Source organism: Apodemus sylvaticus, chromosome 4, assembly GCF_947179515.1.
Source record: "Apodemus sylvaticus chromosome 4, mApoSyl1.1, whole genome shotgun sequence".
Classification (NCBI taxonomy): Eukaryota; Metazoa; Chordata; class Mammalia; order Rodentia; family Muridae; genus Apodemus; species Apodemus sylvaticus.
In genome coordinates, this window is record NC_067475.1 from 133,818,583 (window position 1) to 133,837,648 (window position 19,066).

The following is a 19,066-nucleotide window of genomic DNA, read 5'->3' on the forward strand; positions in this document are numbered from 1 at the left end:
TTCTGACTTGAGCTTGCACCCGGCTTCTGTATGCTGTCGTAGTCACTATCAGTTCATGTGTGCAGCTGGCTGCTTTGCCTGGAAGACACTGGTTCTTTGTCCTCACTCGCTGCCTCTTGCTTTTACATTCTTTATGCCCCTTCTGCAATGATGCCTTAGGGGGGCACATAAACATTCCACTTAATGCTGACCGTTCTGTAGGCTCTTATTCCCTGAACCTTGGCCAGCTGTGAGCCTCTGTGTTCATCGCTATCTATAGCAAACAGACAGCTTTTCCACAAGGGCTGAGGAGATGCATTAATCTATGGATATGATGTAAGTCATTAGAAGTCAGTTTAACATGGCGTCCACTTACCCGATGAATGATAGTAGTTCTCATTGAGACCCATGGCCTTCTAGCCAGAGGTTCTTAGCCCAATAATGGTGGCAGGTATTGGCTTTACCTTGTTTAACAGTACTTAAATCAGACAGCTGTTGGTTACCCCCATGGTGTTTATGACACTATTCCATCAGTTAATAACCTCTTTCCAGGCCAATTGCTATCATATACCACGGGGCTTCTCAGCCAGGTAAAATTGATGTAAAATCGATGATTATCTTCCTCCTCTACTAGTATACACAAATAGCATGCTCCATTTTACAGGTCAGGACCAGCTTGATTCCTTCGTATCCTTTGACTCAAATATGTGGTATCTCCAGGGGTAGGATCTAGTTCTGTGGATAACCGAGAGCATTGGCAGAAACCTGTAATGTTGGCCTTGTTGGCCAACAACACCTTCAGAAGTAACCCACATCCAAGACTGGTCTTTTCTTGGTTAGACTGTGGTGTCTAGTAGAGTCATTGTTGCCGTGTTATAGAACAACTCTTTTGCCTCTTTTCTGTATATGTATACATACATATACTTTTGTAAGTATCTGCATTAGTAGACTTCAATACAGCTTTTTGAAATCTTGTATTATTTATCCTTCCCAGTTTTATTCTTTTACCCCACTCTCTACCTCTTTAACAAAAATTAACCCTTTTTATTCCACAATTCCTCCCATACCCTTGCATTACACATCCCCTCTTTTTGAAAGCCTCTCCATAAGCCCTTTGTAAAATCCTTACGTTGATGGGTATTCCATATGGAACATATATGTTGAAAGTTTCATGGTGACAACAACAAATGAGAAAACTAAACAACATATGTGATGCTTATCTTTCTGGGGCTGGATTGCTGCACTCTGGGTGGCTATTTCCAGCTCTACCCAATTACCTATGAAGTTCATTTATTTTAAAAAGTTGCAAATAAGGAGCTGAAGGAGTTTGCAACCTCTTAGTAAGAACAAAATCAACTAACCAGACCACCCAGAGCTCCCAGAGACTAAACCTCCAACCAAAGGGTGCACATGGAGGGACCCATGGCTCCAGATGCATATGTAGGAGAGGATGGCCTTGTTGGACACCAAAAGGAGGAGAGGTAGTTGGTCCTCTGGAATTTTGATGCCTCAGCATAGGGGATGCTAGAGTGGTGAGGTGGGATTGGGTGGAGGAGCATCCTCATAGAGACAAAGGGCAAGGGTAACTGGGAAAGAGGATATTATTTGAAATGTAAACATATAAAATGATTAATAAAAATTATTTTTAATAACTGGTTGATTTATTTAAATAGTCTTTTCTTATTAGCTAAATAATATTAATTGTGTGAATATACTACATATTTATCATCCATTCATCATCCGATGGGCATCTAGGCTGTTTCTATATCCTGGCTATTGTGAATAGAACAGCGGTGGACATGGACACACAAGTATCTCTGTGGTGGTACATAGTGTCCTGTGAATATATATCCAAGAATTGTAGAGCTGGGCTACATGGTAGATGTATTTTCAGCTTTTTGAACAACCCCGACCTTAATTTTTATGCTGATTGAAACACTTTGCAATTCAACAAAAGTGAATAAGTATATCCGTTTCCCTAGACCCATGCCACCATTTATTAGCATTGGTTTCTGCTATCTTAGCCATTCTGGTTGGGATAAAACTAAAATAATGAATGTAATTTTAATTTATATTTCCCTGATGGCTAAGGATGGTGAATATTTCAGAAGTGTTTCTCAGTCATCTGTGTTGCATGTTTTGAGAGGCTGGCCTATACTTGTCTCTTTTTGTTTAGTCTTTGTCTAGTTTTGGTAGCAGTTTTGTAATGGAAATGTTTCTTCATTTACTATTTTCTGGGATCATTTGAGGAATGTTGGTGTTAATGCTTCTTTGAAAGCACAAGATGACAGGCATGGTGGCTGGAGTTCACATCCTTGAATTATAGGCAGGATGCAGAGACAGTGAGCTAGGAATGGTAAGAGTCTTTGGAACTTCAAAGGTCACCCCAGTGTCATACTTTCTCAGCAAGACCATACCTCCTAGGCCTCCCTAAACCATGCCACCAAATGGGGACCAGGCATTCACTTGCGTAAGAATGTTGGGGACAGCTCATTCAAACCATCACAAGGTGTAACAGTAGCACTTATGTCCGGGGAGCAACCAATGGCCATCCAACTGAACTTTTTTTTTTTTTTTTGCTACTTCTTTTTTTTTTATTAGTTGATATATCCTTTATTTACATTTCAAATGATTTCCCCTTTCCAGGATCCCCACTCCCCGAAAGTCCAATTAGCCCTCTTCCCTCCCCCTGTTCCCCCATCCACCCCTTCCCACTTCCCTATCCTGGTATTCCCCTAGAGTGTTGCACTGAGCCTTTCTAGGAACAGGGGACTCTCCTTCCTTCTTCTTGGGCATCATTTGATATGGGAATTGTTTCCTGGGTATTCCAAGCTTCTGGGCTAATATCTGCTTATCAGTGAGTATATAAAATCAACTCAAGCAAATAAGTAGCCTTCCTATACTCAGGCTATACAGGATGAGAAAGAAATTAGGGAAATGATACCCTTCACAATAGCCACAAACAATATAAAGTATCTTAGTGTGACTTCAAGTCTCTGTAGAAAGAAATTGAAGAAGACCTCAGAAGATGGAAAAATCTTCAATGCTCTTGGATTGGCAGGATTGATATAGTAAAAATGGCCATATTGCCAAAAGCAATATACAGATTCAATTCAATCCCCATCAAATAACCCTATTAAAAATGGGGTACAGAGCCAACTGGACTTTAAGGCCCACTAACGAGGAGAGAATTCCTGCGTGGCAGTGGGAACATAGCCCACTTCCCAAGGTTGGTGAAGCCAAGGACCCTACAGGAGAACCTACCACTACCAGTCTGCCATGCTTGTTTAATTTCTAACTGCATTCTAAATACTCACACCTCACCCATCAAAAACAAAAACAAACAACAAAAACAAAAAACCAAAACCAAAACCAAAACCAAAAACCCTTGTTTTTACAGTAGGCAGAGACCCTTACAAACATTTACCCACGACAATCTTGCCTCCCACTCTTCTGGGACATTCCCTGAGGTTTGGGTGGTAGAGACTGTGTTGTAGGTCAGCTCTTTTCTGACCTACAGCGTATGTCTTAATTAAAGGTGATGTTTTCCTTTTGTTTTTTATAAACATTTAAAAATAAATGAATGGATGGATGCATACTATAATTAAAATTCTTTAAAGACAAAGTTTTACTACAAAATCCAATTGACCTTTGTATTACTATGTAGCCCAGGCTGGCCTGGGAGTCATGGCTTTTCTTGCATCACCTTTAAGCATGGGTTTCAGCACGGGCTATCACAGTGCTCTAAGGCTGTGCTTTGATGATTTATGACACTCTTCACACCTTGTCATCCAGCTTGTCATCAGGTGATGAATGCATAATGAATGTGTGGTATATTACACAACTAATATTGATCAGCTACTAAGAAAAATAAAAGCTATTAAAAATAAACTAATCAGCTATTAAAAATGATGTTCATTTGCTCATATAATATACTAATAAATTCATATATTATTAATAATATCTGACTGATTTCAGGTGCTTCAGGAGTGGGAACAAAGTATAGCCAGAGAATTAAGACAAGGTAAGTCAAATTCTATTTGTTGAATTTGGGTTAATGAACTGATTCCTGAAATAAAGTATAAACATCTAATTGTATTGCTTTCATTGGTAGTTCCTACATTTCTATTTGTTCTTACAAAACCAAGTAGAAGGTGGGAAAAGACGGGCGTCCTTAGTGGCGAGTGTATTTACGCTCCATTTATTCCTGTCCTACCACTTAGAATGTTTGAAACCCTCTGTACCTTATCTGGCATAACAGTTTCTTCACTTCTGCAGTCCTTATGAAACCACCAGCCTGCATGTTCAAGCTCTCCTTAAAGGCAATGCCGTAGCTTCTAAGAATCTAGGGACCATGGGCAACTGAGGCATCCTGAGAGGTGGATAAGTCCTCTACCCTCAGCACACCAGTTGGATGTCCAGTACCAAGTGGTCAGCCCTGATAACACATGCACAAGCAACAGTAACGAGCCAGAGCAGGGTGTACTCTTGCATTTAGTAATACATGCCCGCATGTGTGTGTGTAGTGTAATGATAAGTGCACACATGTGTGTGTGCCAACAGCTAGTGGAAAAAGACGCCAGGAATTTGAAGAATGCTTGAGGAGGGGCATATGAGGGGACTGAAGAGAGGAAAGGGAAGAAGACATGATACAATTATAATCTCAAATAATAAAAAATAAAATATGAAAATGTAATGGTATGCTGATCTTCTCAGAATCTAAGGCTTAGTTACTAAAGCTTACCAACACCACCAACAACAATGAAACAACACACGTTATAAACTGTCACCTGACAAATGCTATTTCAAATCCCCTAGGATTTATTTCCTTATTTGTTTAGCTCAGCGAAAGCTTAAGTTTCCTTGACGTGAACTGAAAATATCCAAACCACCTGTATTCCAGACAGTAACTGAGACTCGCCTCTGGACAAGAGCCCTCTTGTGCCTTCTGCACTTGCTCACTGGTAGCCAGCCCAGACAAATCACAGTTCTCCATGAGCTCTTCCTCGCCTCTCTGTTCTCATGTCTTTCATCCTGCTACTGGCTTTCTTGTTACCCGTCAGCCATCAACTCCTACTGCCTCCCCCAAAAAGCCTTACTGACACAACAGAAGGCACCTAAGTGCCTTCCTTCCCTTTGTCCCGGCCATGCTCTGTCTTGTACCTGCCAACACAGCTGTGACTGCATGGACAATGTCTATTCATCTGTCCTTTTTATAGCATCATAGGATTTGGTTGTGGGGGAATGAAGTCTGTAAATCTCACGTGTCATACCAGTGTTTGTGATAGCATCTAGCTGGTGAAGAATATGTGAAGATGGGGAAAACCAAATGCTTTGATACTTAATCATGCTGGCAATTAATGCAGTAACTACTACAAAATTATGTGTGGTGCTTTGTACTGTGATATTTTTAATTTTTCTTTATTCTTGAGACTTTCTTACAGGTATTCAAAAATATAATATATAAATGTATTTATATATTATATAATATATATATTATTCCCCCTTAATACTCCCTTATATCTCCTCCCGCATGTCTCCCTCCCACCTTCATGCTTTGTTTTATAATTTGCCAGCTCCAGTTAGAGCTGCCATGGGTACATTAGAATCCTTCTGGTAACCACAGTCCCCAAGAAGAATGGTTGTTTTGCTTCAGCAACTGTTGGCTGTCCAGAGCTCCTCCGTAAGAGGTGGAGCCTGGAGTTCATTAGCCCATCTGTGCCAGATGTTGATCTTGTGTAGGTCATGAACTCATCTGCTGTGAGTTCATGAGTATAATAGGCAGTTCATATCCAGACATCAGCATCCCCCTCCCTCTCCACCCTCTTGCTATTATGTTCTTTACAGCTTTTTTTTTCTTCTCGATTCCCTGAGTCTTGGGTGGTTGGGGGTCATCCTGTTCAGGGCTGAGCACTCATCTTAGCCTTCTGACCATTTGTGCATCTATCTCTCCATTGACTGCTGTCCAGTGCAGAAAGAAGCTTCTCTGGTGGATACTGAGACTGGCCCAGGTCCACGGGTACAAACACAACTATTTAACTCACACCATGAGCATTAGCCAAATGCCAAGAGAGGGTTCTACCCTCCAGCCTATGACCTACCCAGCTGTGTCTGAATAAAAGGTATAGTCATGGGGGGGGGGGGGGGGAGCCTCAATTGATAAAATGTCAGAAGCCATCATAGGAGAAGCTAAAAACCAGCAGGTGATCTTCCTGAGATGGGTCTGCCTTGGATTAAAATCTGTGATGGCTCCCATAGGCAAGGCCCAGAAGAAATCAATCTTATGAAAGATTCCTGCTATTAGTATGCTTTTCCTGTTATTATTAAATATAGAGCTATCACTACGTATTAGCCCACCCTTTGGGCATATCTCTGCAGACCTATGAAGATGTACTTACTATCTTGTAGTGACTCTATATAGACAAATAGATAATAATTCTATAGAATTCCTAATTTGACTCAAATAACTTTAGGAAGAAAGTTTTTAGAGATGGTCTTAGTCGCTAGAAAGATGTAATAAAGTTAGAACAAGAATAGAATATTCCCACTCCTTAGAATAGTAAGTAAAGACTACATAATAAGAAATACAATGATCTTTCATCATCACACTAGTAAGATAAATAGACTTGAAACAATTTTGTGTTCAAAGAAAACCATTTAGGTCCAAGGAGAAGGTCATAGGTGTGCACTGTGACAAGGCAAGTCTATGTAAAAACTGTTGCTTTAAGCCGGGCGGTGGTGGCACACGCCTTTAATCCCAGCACTTGGGAGGCAGAGGCAGGCTGATTTCTGAGTTTGAGGCCAGCCTGGTCTACTGAGTGAGTTACAGGACAGCCAGGACTACACAGAGAAACCCTGTCTCAGAAAAAACAAAAAACAAACAAACAAACAAAAAAAAAGAAATACTTTTTAAAAAGATTTATGTAGAGTACTCTATCTGCATGTGCACCTGCATGCCAGAAGAGGGCATCAGATTCCCATCACAGATGGCTGTGACTCACCATATGGTTACTGGGATTTGAACTCAGGACCTCTGGAAGAGCAGTCAGTGCTCTTAACAGCTGAGCCATCTCTCCAGTCCTGACTATCAGTCTTTAAAGCAATATCTGACACTGTCCCTCTTCAAGCCCATTCAAGGCCGAGCAGGCTCCTGGCAACAAAAGGCCCCCAAAATATTGCACTGTAAATAAGGTAGGGCACTTTTTCAATTAGCGGTTAATGGGGGAGTGATTGATCCACCACCAGCTAATCCCATTGTGGACAGTGTGAACCCCAGACTGGTAGTCCTCAGTTCTGTAAGAAAGCAGGCTACACAGCCCACAAGGAATAAGCCTGTAAGCAGCACCCCTCCATGGCCTCTGCATCAGATCCTGCCTCCAGGTTCCAGCCCTGCCTGAGTTCCTGCCCTGGCTTCCTTCAGTGTTAAACAGTGATATGAATTATAAGCCAAATAAACCCTTTCCTTTCCAAAGTTGCTTTGGTCATGGTGTTTCATCACAGCAATAGTAACCCTAACTTAGACACCAGTCATGGGCTTTTGACCAGGATTACAGTACCAAGAACCCAGTTTCCTCCTATCCTATGGACAGACCTCACATCCAATCAGAAAGTTACCCATAGCAGGCATGTCACTGTCGCACCAGTGGAACGTGTTAGGTTCATCTTTGTTAACATTAACGAATGTTTTTAACTTTTAAAAACTAACTCAGTGTCAATTTACTATAAAGTATTTAACACAGAGAATGTTTTCTTTGCAGCTACTGCTGAATCTGAATCTGGACTCCATAGAACATCTCCTCTAGAATTTACTCCTATATGAAGTTAGGAGTCTTCCTAAACAACCTATCAGAAGAATATTAGAGATTTTAATATGAATATACATATATACATATATAATTTGAAATATAACATTTACCTTTAATATGTTACTTGGCTATTCATAAAGCATTTTGATTATTTTCCAATATATATGTTAAACATTAAATAATATTTTGTATCAGAGATTAGTAGTAAAAATTAAATATTTTAAACTATTTTTGGGTCAATATTTTTAAGTAAATAATACAAGTGAACACATTTATCACAGAGTTTTATGCACTTAGAATTCTTCAATGTTAAAAACAAAGTGTTAATACTTTAGTGGAGTTAAATGTCACCTTAGTGATGGCTTATTTGCCAATTATTATTAATTCATGAACATTCTTTTGTTTGTTTGTTTGTTTGTTTGTTTGTTTGTTTGTTTGTTTCAAGACAGGGTTTCTCTGTGTAGTCCTGACTATCCTGGAACTCACTCTGTAGACCAGGTTGGCCTTGAACTCACAATTCCACCTGCCTCTGCCTTCCTAATGCTGGGACTAAAGGCATGCGTCACCACTGCCCAGCATCCATGAACATTCTAAAGTATAAATATCATCTCAGTATACTGGTACACTAGCCATTGTCAACACATTTTAACCTAACTTAACAAAATTAGGGATAAAAGAGGAGACACTGCAACAGACACTGTGTAAATTCAGACAGTTGTAATGACATACTTTAAAAATCTTTATCCCATCAAACCAGAACATCTAAAAGAGATGGATCAATTTCTACATCTATATGGGGTAACAGAGCTGAGTCAAGATAAAAAAGAAATAATCTAGATAGAAACATAGAACCCAGTGGGTTACACATGGTAATTAAAAAATCTCTAAGCTAAAAAATGCCCAGAGCCAGATGTATTTATCTCAAAATTCTACCACATATTCAAAAAAGGATTAACACTAATACTCTTTAAGTATTCCATAAAGCAGAGAATGTAGAACATTTTCAATTTTTAAAAAAGTTAATATTATCCAACCAGCCATACCCTGCCAGAGAGGCCAAAGAGTGAGAGAATTATGAAAATTATGAGCTAAAATCGCTATTGAATAAGAATTCAGTAAGATTTGGGTCACCCAAGCCCCACACCTACTTGTTAGGAATCATGACATGTTCTCAGACAGACTCCCTGCCTATCAAATTCACCCCATCCCAGACTTCTTGCTGCCAGGGACACTTTAGCTACAGTTAGTAGATACCTAGTTAGGCTACCTGTACTCTCTTTCTCCAGCTTCCTCCTTTCTGGTTAGCCAAGTACCACAACCTCCTCTTGGGCACTTTCCCTGTCTTTGGGACCAGCCTGATCCCAGCTCAGTCACTACTATGAAGCATCCAAACTTGGTATAGTTCCAGTCTACCTGCACTCTGACACAGCTCCCCTCCATTAGGCTGGCCTGGGCTCTGCATCTGCTTTTGAGGGATAGCTACCTCCTGTGGTTTAGCCCACTCCTGGACTCACTAGATGCAAGTTCACTCCCCACTTGGGACCCTCAAGCCATCACATAAAAAAGAGACCCAATGCTCTGCCTCCTGCCTGAGCAGGACACTTCCATTGCCTTCTTCAGTCCTAAGAGCCATGTCCAGTCAGTGCCAGGAAATTGTTTAAGGCTTCTTGATCAAAGTTCTTAAGGTACCAGAGTACAGTAGAGAACAAACGATATAAGATAGAGGCTGTAGTCCCAGATACCAGGTAAACAGCAAGCCAAGGTTCCAATCCTGATGTAAATTAGAACCCCTGAGCATTATAAGCACCACTGCTAATGTAAGAAAAGTACAAAAAGAGAAAAAGTCAACCAACAAGCTAACTCAAGTTGTGCAAATCCTAAAACAAAAATCAAAACATGAAAAAAGTATCACCTTACCTAAAAATACAAGTCCCATGGTAATGACAAAAATGAAAATGACATGGAGGTATTCTAAACAAAGAATTCAAAGGAATAATTATAACCATGGTCAAACAGTTCAAAGATGACAGAGAGAGAGGTCAACCCATGAAGATAAAGTTTGAATTTTTAATGAAAACCCAAAGTGAAACAACATTGGAAATTAAATAACAAACCAATTACAGAACTCAGTGGAAAGCTTTAGCAAAAAACTTGTTCACATCAAAAAACAGAGTCAGGAATGGAAGACAAAGTCAAATTGGCTCATTCTGCAAAGGCTAATGAGAAACTTAAAACCGTATGAATGGAACATGGGAGAGTCTAGAGACACCATGAAAAGACTGGAGACTTAGCTTTGCCTATGCCTGGGTTATTGGCAAAGAAAAATGATAAGAAAACTATCACCAAGGCATAGAAACTATCTTCAGTAAAATTATGGGAGCGAAGCTCTCACACCTAGAGAAAGAGATGCCTAGCCCAGTGTAAAAGGCATAGGCAAAACAAAATAGACAAGACTAGAAAGAAAGTTCCCATGGCATGCTATATTTAAAACATTAAACACAGGATAAAGAGAGAATTGAAAGCTACAATGGAGAAAGGACAAGTTACTGACAAACTAAGGACTATCTAGAGTAACACCTGATTATCTGACAGAAACTCTTAAAACCAGAGGGGTCAGGAAAGATTCCAAGCTGTAAAAGAACACACTGTCAACCCAGACTATTATACCCAGCAAAACTATCTCTGAGAACTGGAGGAGAAATAAAAGACATACAAAAGACATACAAAAGACAGATAAAAGGAACTTACTGCTACTAAGCCAGCTCTACAGGGGGGATCAGAAGGAATGTTTCAGTCTGAAGAGAAGACTGAACACAGCCAAGTGGTCACAGAAATGAAACAAACAGCCCACAGAAGGGAATTCAGATATAAGAAAACTTTACAAAGTTAACAAAACAACCGCTATCAACTAATAAAAAGACGGACTGAAAGAGATTGGGTTACAAAACAAGATCTGTGTTTTTCTGCCTCTAAGAAACATGCCTCACATCAAAATAGACATCACCTTAGAATAAAAGATGCAAAAAAACTATTCAAAACAAAAGAAACTAAAATGCAAACACATTCTAATGCCTGACAAAATGGACTTCAACCAAAACTAGCCAAAAGAGGTAAGGAGCATGTGATGATTTGTAAATGCTTGGCCCAGGAAGTGGAACTATGAGGAGGTATGACCTTGTTAGAGTCGGTGTGTCACTGTGGGCATGGGCTTTAAGACCTCATCCTAGCTGCCTGGAAGCCAGTCCTCTACTGTTTGCCTTCAGAACAAGATGTAAAACTCTTAGCGTATCCAGCTCCATTCCTGCCTGGATGCTGCCATGCTCCCACCTTGATGATGATGGACTGAACCTCTAAGCCAGCCCCAATTAAATGTTGTCATGTATAAGAGTTGCCTTGGTCATGGTGTCTGTTCACAGCAGTAAAACCCAAACTAAAGCAGAGAGATTTTTCACTCTCCTGAAAGGGAAAAAAAAATCTAAAATAGTATACTACAATAGTAAACACATGTACACCAAACACAGGGGAACCAGAATTCATGGAAGAAGCACTGGTAGATCTAAAAAATCACAGATTGATCCCAACACAGTAATAGTGGACAATTTCAATATCCCACATTCACCAATATTCATTTTGAATAGGGAACATTCCCCCATACTTGACCACTTGTTCCCCAGTTGGTGGCACTGTGTGCGGGAGGCTTCGTTGGTGTACTTGTGTGCAGGACTTTATCAGGCACACTCTTGTTGTATGTTTACTCACTTATCGAGTTGTCTCTGTCTGACTTGTTGAGTTGTATTTCTGCTTGGGAAGTAGCAGGGCTCAGCCCACAGCACAAGGCACTAGCTCAGAATATGTGCTGAGTTTCAAGAAATAATTTGGTGGATTGAAGTATAAATCAACAAATTTTACAAATAGGGTCAAAATACTGTAAATGGAAACTCGTGAAAGGAAGCTGTGTCTGTAGAGACTGATTAGAATTTCAATACTGTGAGGAGATTGGAATGTTACAGGCCTAGAGGTTAATTACTCTGTCATTCTTTGGCCACCTCTGTGTTAGAACTAACATCTTGTGACTAATACTCATCAGCTTAGCAGATGCAGTGGCTCTCAACAATCCCCAAAGCTAAGAAAGTCATAAGAAATTTTAGGCATAGAGTAAAGCCCCTCCTCGCTGTAAGTATCACTCAAGTACACCCACCAATCCATTGTGACTTGCCTCAGCTCATGAATTTTTGTTCTGTTCTGTAAAACCACAAAACGTCATGAAACTGCTTCCACATTAGAACATGGAATTTAGGGTAATGTAAATCTGCGCTCCAGGCCATGCTCACTCAAATGGCTCAAGCTATCTCTTACTTCTTTCAAAAAGAGAGCTGTATTTTTCCTGACAGTATTTAGTAGTGATGGTGCCAAGTTTGACTTGCATTAGTAAGGTGCAATAGTTATATACCTCTCAGTAATTATACTGTGCCAAACCCTCTCCACCATATTTGTTCATATGAGAGGTAGAATATCTGAACTGTGATTAAATTGTGCTCCTCTTAGTTAGTGTGAGATTGATAGCTTTTCTTATCTACTCGCTGTGAGGTCAGTAAAAAATGATTGACTATAACTAAAATCTGTCAGATGTCAGTCTCCAGCTCTAGGTATCATAGCACCCCTTTTCCTACCCATCAAGCTAGAGGTTACCTTCCTGAAACTGACTGGCAACTTGACTTTAACCACATGCCCACTGTCAAACATGTCAAGTACCTTTTGGTCTTGGTGGACACCTTCTCAGGGTGGGTGGAGGCATGTCCCACAACTAACAAAAGGGCTCAGACAGGTCTCTGATCTCCTCCTCTGAGAGATCATCCCCGGATTTGGTGTCCCAGCCTCACTCCAGTCAGGCGATGGCCCTGAATTCACTTCCCAAATTTCTCAAATTCAATCTAAGGCCCTAGACATCCCCTGGCATTTTCACATCCCTTACCACCCTCAATCATCAGTTAAGGCAGAAAGAACCAACCTCTCTTTAGAAACCACTCTTGTCAAGCTGTCACCGGAACTTCACCTTGATTGGGTAAAACTCCTACCTCTGGCTCTTTTCAGGCTCTGAGCTCTCCCCAAGTGACCTCCCCTCATCTCACCCTTTGAACTCATGTATGGATGTCCGGTCCTAACTCCTCGTCTTTCACATAAATGCTCTCCCCTCCCAGACCATCTACTCACCCCACTGCTTTGCCATCTCTGTTCTCTCTTATGGAACTTTGCTGACTGCCACACCAACCCCAGTAGAATCTGTGTGACAAGATCCAAAGACGGAGGCATTAGACTTCAAAAGAAAAGGAGGTCTCCTGGAACCGGTTGTGGAACTCTCAGCCAGAGCAAACATATCGAGCCGTAGTTCTCATGGCAATTTTTTCTGTTTTGTTCTCTTTCATTTCTTCTCTTAGTTTCAGGTTCCTGGAAGCCTAGACCATGACCCTAAGCAAGAATGATGGGTACAAAACCATCTCTTGAGATGGGGTCACTAACGTGACCTTATCTCTGGGAAAACAACGCTTTTCTTTTTGAATCATTTACAAAATTATTATGATAAATATATAAACTTTCCCAACAATAAAATTTCATATGGCTACACGTGTCATTGGAGATGGATTTTGGTATATAGTATTACATTTATGCATTGAAGATTTGTAAAGACTCAGGCATCAGATATTAAACAATAACTGACCATTAGGGCTGGAGAGTTAGCTCAGCGATTGAGAGCACTGACCACAAAGATTTATTAACCTGCTCTTGGATATATGCCACTAGCCTTGGACAAGTGCCCCCACTGAATACATCTTTTTAGAACTGTTGTTATATTTGAATGATTTATATTAATAATGACGTTACCCGTTCTGTTTGTGATTCACTGAATACATAGTTTCAGAGCTGTAATGCTTGGATGTTTCTTGTGCTTTACTGTGTCAAATGATTTTTGTTGGTATTTGTAATTGTTTCCTTGATACAATTTCTAAGAGTTACAATGTTTGGTATACTCTTTTTTTTTTTTTAAATGTATGAAATCCCCTGCTTGAAAGCTGCAAAATACACTCAGATTCAAACTGCCTCTATGTTTGTTTCTGTTTGTCACCACCAAATCTTTACCCACCTGGACTTCGAGGACCCTCATCACAGGGACCCCCATACCCGACTGGGGTGGTCTGTGGCAGCTGGTCACTGAAAGAAGAAAATACAGCCTAACTCCAGCCTTCTAAGGAGCCCCAAACACTTCACATTCCAGAGCCTGCTCTTTGTTAGAAACTAGGTAAAAGGTCACAGTCCAGAGCCAGTCCTTTGTTCAGAGCTAGGCAGAAAGGCCTTGAATAGGTGATCCTGGCCCCACAAGGTAACTGGAAATGAGCTAAGCTTATCTTGCTTCTGTAAACTTCTTATGCCATTACCCCTATCCAGGAGTTCACTCAGCTACAGACTCCAAGAAAATAGGAAACTGATTGGTCCACTGAGCGCGGGCTCTGATAATTTAAACTGATTGGCCTAAAAACTATGGAGTGGTACAAATTGATTGGCTCACATTTCGTGGGCTCTCCATGCTAAGAAACGATTGGTTTGTGATTCGCAGGCTTTGTTGTAAACTTAGAAAAGCTGTCCCAATTCAGCACTCAGGGTTCACAGTCCTCTACCCCTGTGCGGTGTATGGCTGTGGAACCCAGAATTCTGGAATAAAGAAATCCTCATGTTATTGCATCGAGACCATTTCTTGTGAGTAATTTGGGCGTTGCCTTCCAAGGCGTGGAGTACTGGGGCACCCTTGGTTTTGGGGGGGTCTTACACCACCATCTACTGGGGCCACACACTGTCCACTGCCTGTTAACACTGGAGACCAAGTTCTTCTATCCCCTCCAGACCATCAGCCCTCACCCCTCTCTCCTAAATGGCAGGGCTTCTCATGACCCCTACAGCTGCTAAACTGGAGGGACTCTCTCATTGGGTCCACCCGTCTCACCTCAAACCTTTTATCCCTCCACCTAAAAATTCTTCATACATGTCGACCCTAACAGGACCTGACCTTGCTCTGTTAAGCTCCAGAAGACATGGAGACCACCCACCTTGCCCCCAGCCCCAGGAAATGAGACTCTTCCAGCAGCTGTGCTCAACCCCACTGGATTAGACATGGGCTTCTCATCCTACCCCTGCCGTTCACTTCCATCCAGGGCTGCTCTTACATCTTAAGATTCAAGGTTCAAGAAACTCCACTGATAACAGTCTTTCTAAATAGGGACAGGAAACGGCTCCATAGCCAGATGTCAGGAACCGATCCAAATTCCTGTCATCCCTGTATCTGTTATCCCATCTACATATTATGATCTCCTTACTTGATTTCTCTTTGACCAGACAAAATATGATTGTAAAAAATAGCCAGACAAATATGGGGGCTGCCCATATTGATCTTGTCAGATACATATGCTAAGATCACAGACCAATCACTTCTTCTATCAACAACTCAAGATACTCCTTTTCTACATGCAAGAATCATGGAATCCCAGGTGGGAGACAGGAGTTGTTAGAAAGCTCTACCATAAAAATCAAGCCAGGTCCCCAGTAAGTACTATATGCATCCCGAGAAAATATGTCTCAATTGCCCAACCTCTAGATATCAGGAAAGTAGAAGTAATTGAACACTCCTCCGAGGTCCTTACCTCCATGACATCACCTCAATGGCACATCAATGGTGACATCACCTCAATGGCACATCAATGGTGACATCACCTCAATGGCACATCAATGGCACTAAGTTGTCATTTCACCTTTTGCTCAGACCTTGATCTCAGCTTGCCAACTCCTCCTTAAGGTCACCCAACCTGGTGAGTGCTCACTATGTGTACCCCCTGGAACTAGCTTGCAATTGCCACTTACAGCCTCTCCAGTGCTACTGCCAAGATGCCCTCACTCTAATGTTTCCATGACTCCATGCCTTTTCTCTATCCCTCTTTTTGGCATAGTAAACTGTTTGAAGACCTTCAAGACACGTTCTATAGGACCACTAAGCTCCCCAGACTGCAATAGAACCACAACCCTTGATACCTCTTCTCTGCCACAATGCCCTGCAGTCCAAAACATGTCAATTCTTTGTGGCCCTCGGGTATATCATCGCCTACCCAGGAGTTTGTACGTTGGTACTCCTTTCCTGACAATCCCAGTTGTAGATATGATAGCTGCCCAACATAAGAGGACAGTTCAGGTCATATGATGCATGAATACCCAGTGATTGTTATATATGTTTAATAATAATAGGAAAAACATATTAATAGTAGGAATCTTTCCTAAATGAGTTTCTCATGGGCCTCACCTATTGGAGTTCCATTATAGATTTTTAATCCAAAGCGGTCATCTCTGGAAGATAACCTGCTAGTTATTGGCTTTGCATATGATGGCTCCTGACAGTAAGAGACCACAACTCAATGTTTTTAGACCCCCAAACAACTAGCCCAGCACAGAGTAACTTGTTTTTCTGCTTTCAGCTTGAGAAAGATAGCCCACCCTGTTCAAGGAACTAGCTCACCCCCTTCTTGACACATCTGATGACTGGCCCAATGTTTAACTATACAATGCCCCAAGGACATTTGCTCCAGATAATCTCTAACCTTCCTTAAGGCATAAACTATTGCCTGACTTCCTCATTCTGTACTTCCCCATTCTGTGCATGATTTGTCCTCCACCTCTTGCCTTGTGATTTTTCCCCTTTAAATATCCCTGACTTCAGTTGCACAGGGTCCCACAGTCCTCTACCCCTGCGCGGTGTATGACTGTGGACCCCAGAGCTCTGGAATAAAAATCCTCTTGCTTATTGTATCAAAACCATTTCTCGAGAGTGATATGGGTATTGCCTTCTGAAGCATGGGGCGCTGAGGCGCCCTCGTTTTTTGAGTCTTACAACAGGAAATGGTAATCAGGATATATTCAGTGAGAAAAAAATATTTTCAATAAAAGGAATATCCAATGCTCTGGTGATTTTTGTTGTTGCTGTTGTAGACATGTAGGCTCAAGGGCAGCGGGGGGGGGGGGGGAGGAGATGCTGTAGAAATAATTGGAAGAACTTACACAACAATTTTCCCTTGATTTTTGTAGTGCTCTTGAAATCAAGAGCAATTTTTCTAACCTTTCCAATAGAAATTGAAGTCAAGTCTGTGAGTGGCTGGGCAGCCTTCCAGCATCTGAGATACTGAGCTGGCCTTGCTCCATGCTTTCTCAACTGCGACACGCGGGTCTCACACAACTTGGACAATCTAGCCTGAAGGAAAAATACATAATGAGAGAACCCTGTCACACTTTTAAAAGTCCCCCAATTAACACAGCTGAGGAAAAATAGCTTTAGCATATAAGAATCATAAAGGAAGATTTTAGACAAGTAATTGCTAATCCCACTGGGCAAGAATAAGACCACCACAATTTTTGAGCTTAATTTGAAGCAAGCCTTGATAAGCCCTAGCAGGGTGATGGGCACTGACCAGGATCTCCACAGAATAGCTGAGAATTATGCTACTCCCATGCTTACAAAGGCAAAAACCACAAGGCTTCACAAGTGTCACCTTCATCCAGTCAGGGACAAGCATACACCCTGATGTTCTTCTGAGCGTGTACCTACAAGCTACTTGGGACCAAGCACATCCCGTGCAGTCATCGCAACCAACCTTGTTTACAAACATGAAACACAAACAACAGCCCCCAGCATTCCGGGAAGTTATCTGTTCTTAGACAAGCGTGGTATGCGGGTTCCAGGCATTTTTGTTTTATAGGTCATTTAAGCTCAGTAATTAAAACCTTAAAACAGGGCCGGGCAGTGGTGGCACAAGCCTGTAATCCCAGCACTTGGGAGGCAGAGGCAGGCAGATTTCTGAGTTCGAGGCCAGCCTGGTCTACAGAGTGAGTTCCAGGACAGCCAGGGCTACACAGAGAAATCCTGTCTCGAAAAACCAAAAAAAAACAAACAAACAAACAAACAAACAAACAAAAAAACCAAAAACAAAACAAAAACAAACAAACAAACAAAACCAAAAAAAAAAACAAAAAACAAAAAACTAAAAGCTTAAAACATAACTTTAGCCCTCACATAATAATAACAGAAAAGGAAAATCTAGTCTGTTTTTAGACAGACTAAATCTAGACTGTTTTAAGACAGAGTCTCATGTAGCCCATGCTGGCCACAAACTCCCTTCATGGCTTTTGCACTGACCACCTGGCCACAGACTCCCTTCGTGGCTTTTGCACTGACCACCTGGCCACAGACTCCCTTCGTGGCTTTTGCACTGACCACCTGGCCACAGATTCCCTTCGTGGCTTTTGCACTGACCACCTGGCCACAGATTCCCTTCGTGGCTTTTGCACTGACCACCTGGCCACAGACTCTTTTCATGGCTTTTGTACTGACCACCTGGCGTGCATCTAACTAGGCTTCTCAGCTGGATATGACTTCATCTTCCTGCTATGATAGGATCCATTCATCTATCTTCTATAACACATCTGACTGCCTTTGTGTAACCCGATTGTTCCCTTCATGCCAGTCTCTGTAATTTTTATCTGTCAGTGACAATGTGTTGCTGTTTCTCCCCAGACAACTTTTTCTTAAGAAGAGTGCACATTTATCCAAAAGATCTAGGACTCTGACACATCAACCAAAATTTCAGTTACACACTGTGATTTTTAGTCGCTGTGATACATTAAATTTCAGAGGCAGTTTGTGACTCAAAAGCTAAAATTTATGTGTCAGTATGTGCATTTCACATGATAAGCTGCTAGTGGTGAGCAGAGTAGTACAGCTTTCCCACATCTATAAGGTATATGTATTCTGTGGCATTGAGATTATAGGAAGTTATTTATGCATGTGTACATATGTGTGTATTTGGGCATGTGTGCATGTGATTTTGCTCATTTAAGGCTTATTTGGTATTGAGTCCCATAAGTGAATAAGGATCTGTCTTAGTCAGGGTTTTACCGCTGTGAATGGACACCATGACCAAGGCAACTCTTATAAGGTCAACATTTAATTGGGGCTGGCTTACAGGTTCAGAGGTTCAGTCCATTATCATCATGGTGGGATCATGCTAGCATCCATCCAAGCAGACATGATGCAGGAGGGGCTGAGAGTTCTACATCTTCATCTGAAGGCTGCTAGCAGAATACTCACTTCCAGGCTGCTAGGACTAGGGTATTAAAGCCCACACCCACAGTGACACACCTACTCCAAGAGAGACAAACCTTCTAATAGTGACAGTCCCTAGGCCAAGCTTATACAA

At 41.4% G+C, this 19,066-nt stretch overlaps 1 protein-coding gene across 1 annotated transcript in view; it reads left to right on the forward strand.

Annotated features, from left to right (window-relative positions):
* Positions 1–18,223, forward strand: part of LOC127683715 (ankyrin repeat domain-containing protein 26-like) — a 43,300-nt gene extending 25,077 nt beyond the window's left edge. Inside the window, exon 10 of the mRNA XM_052180973.1 lies at positions 18,020–18,223. Within this exon, the coding sequence (XP_052036933.1) occupies positions 18,020–18,223 (204 nt within the window). The remainder of the gene's footprint in view (positions 1–18,019) is intronic.
* Positions 18,224–19,066: the final 843 nt, after the last annotated feature.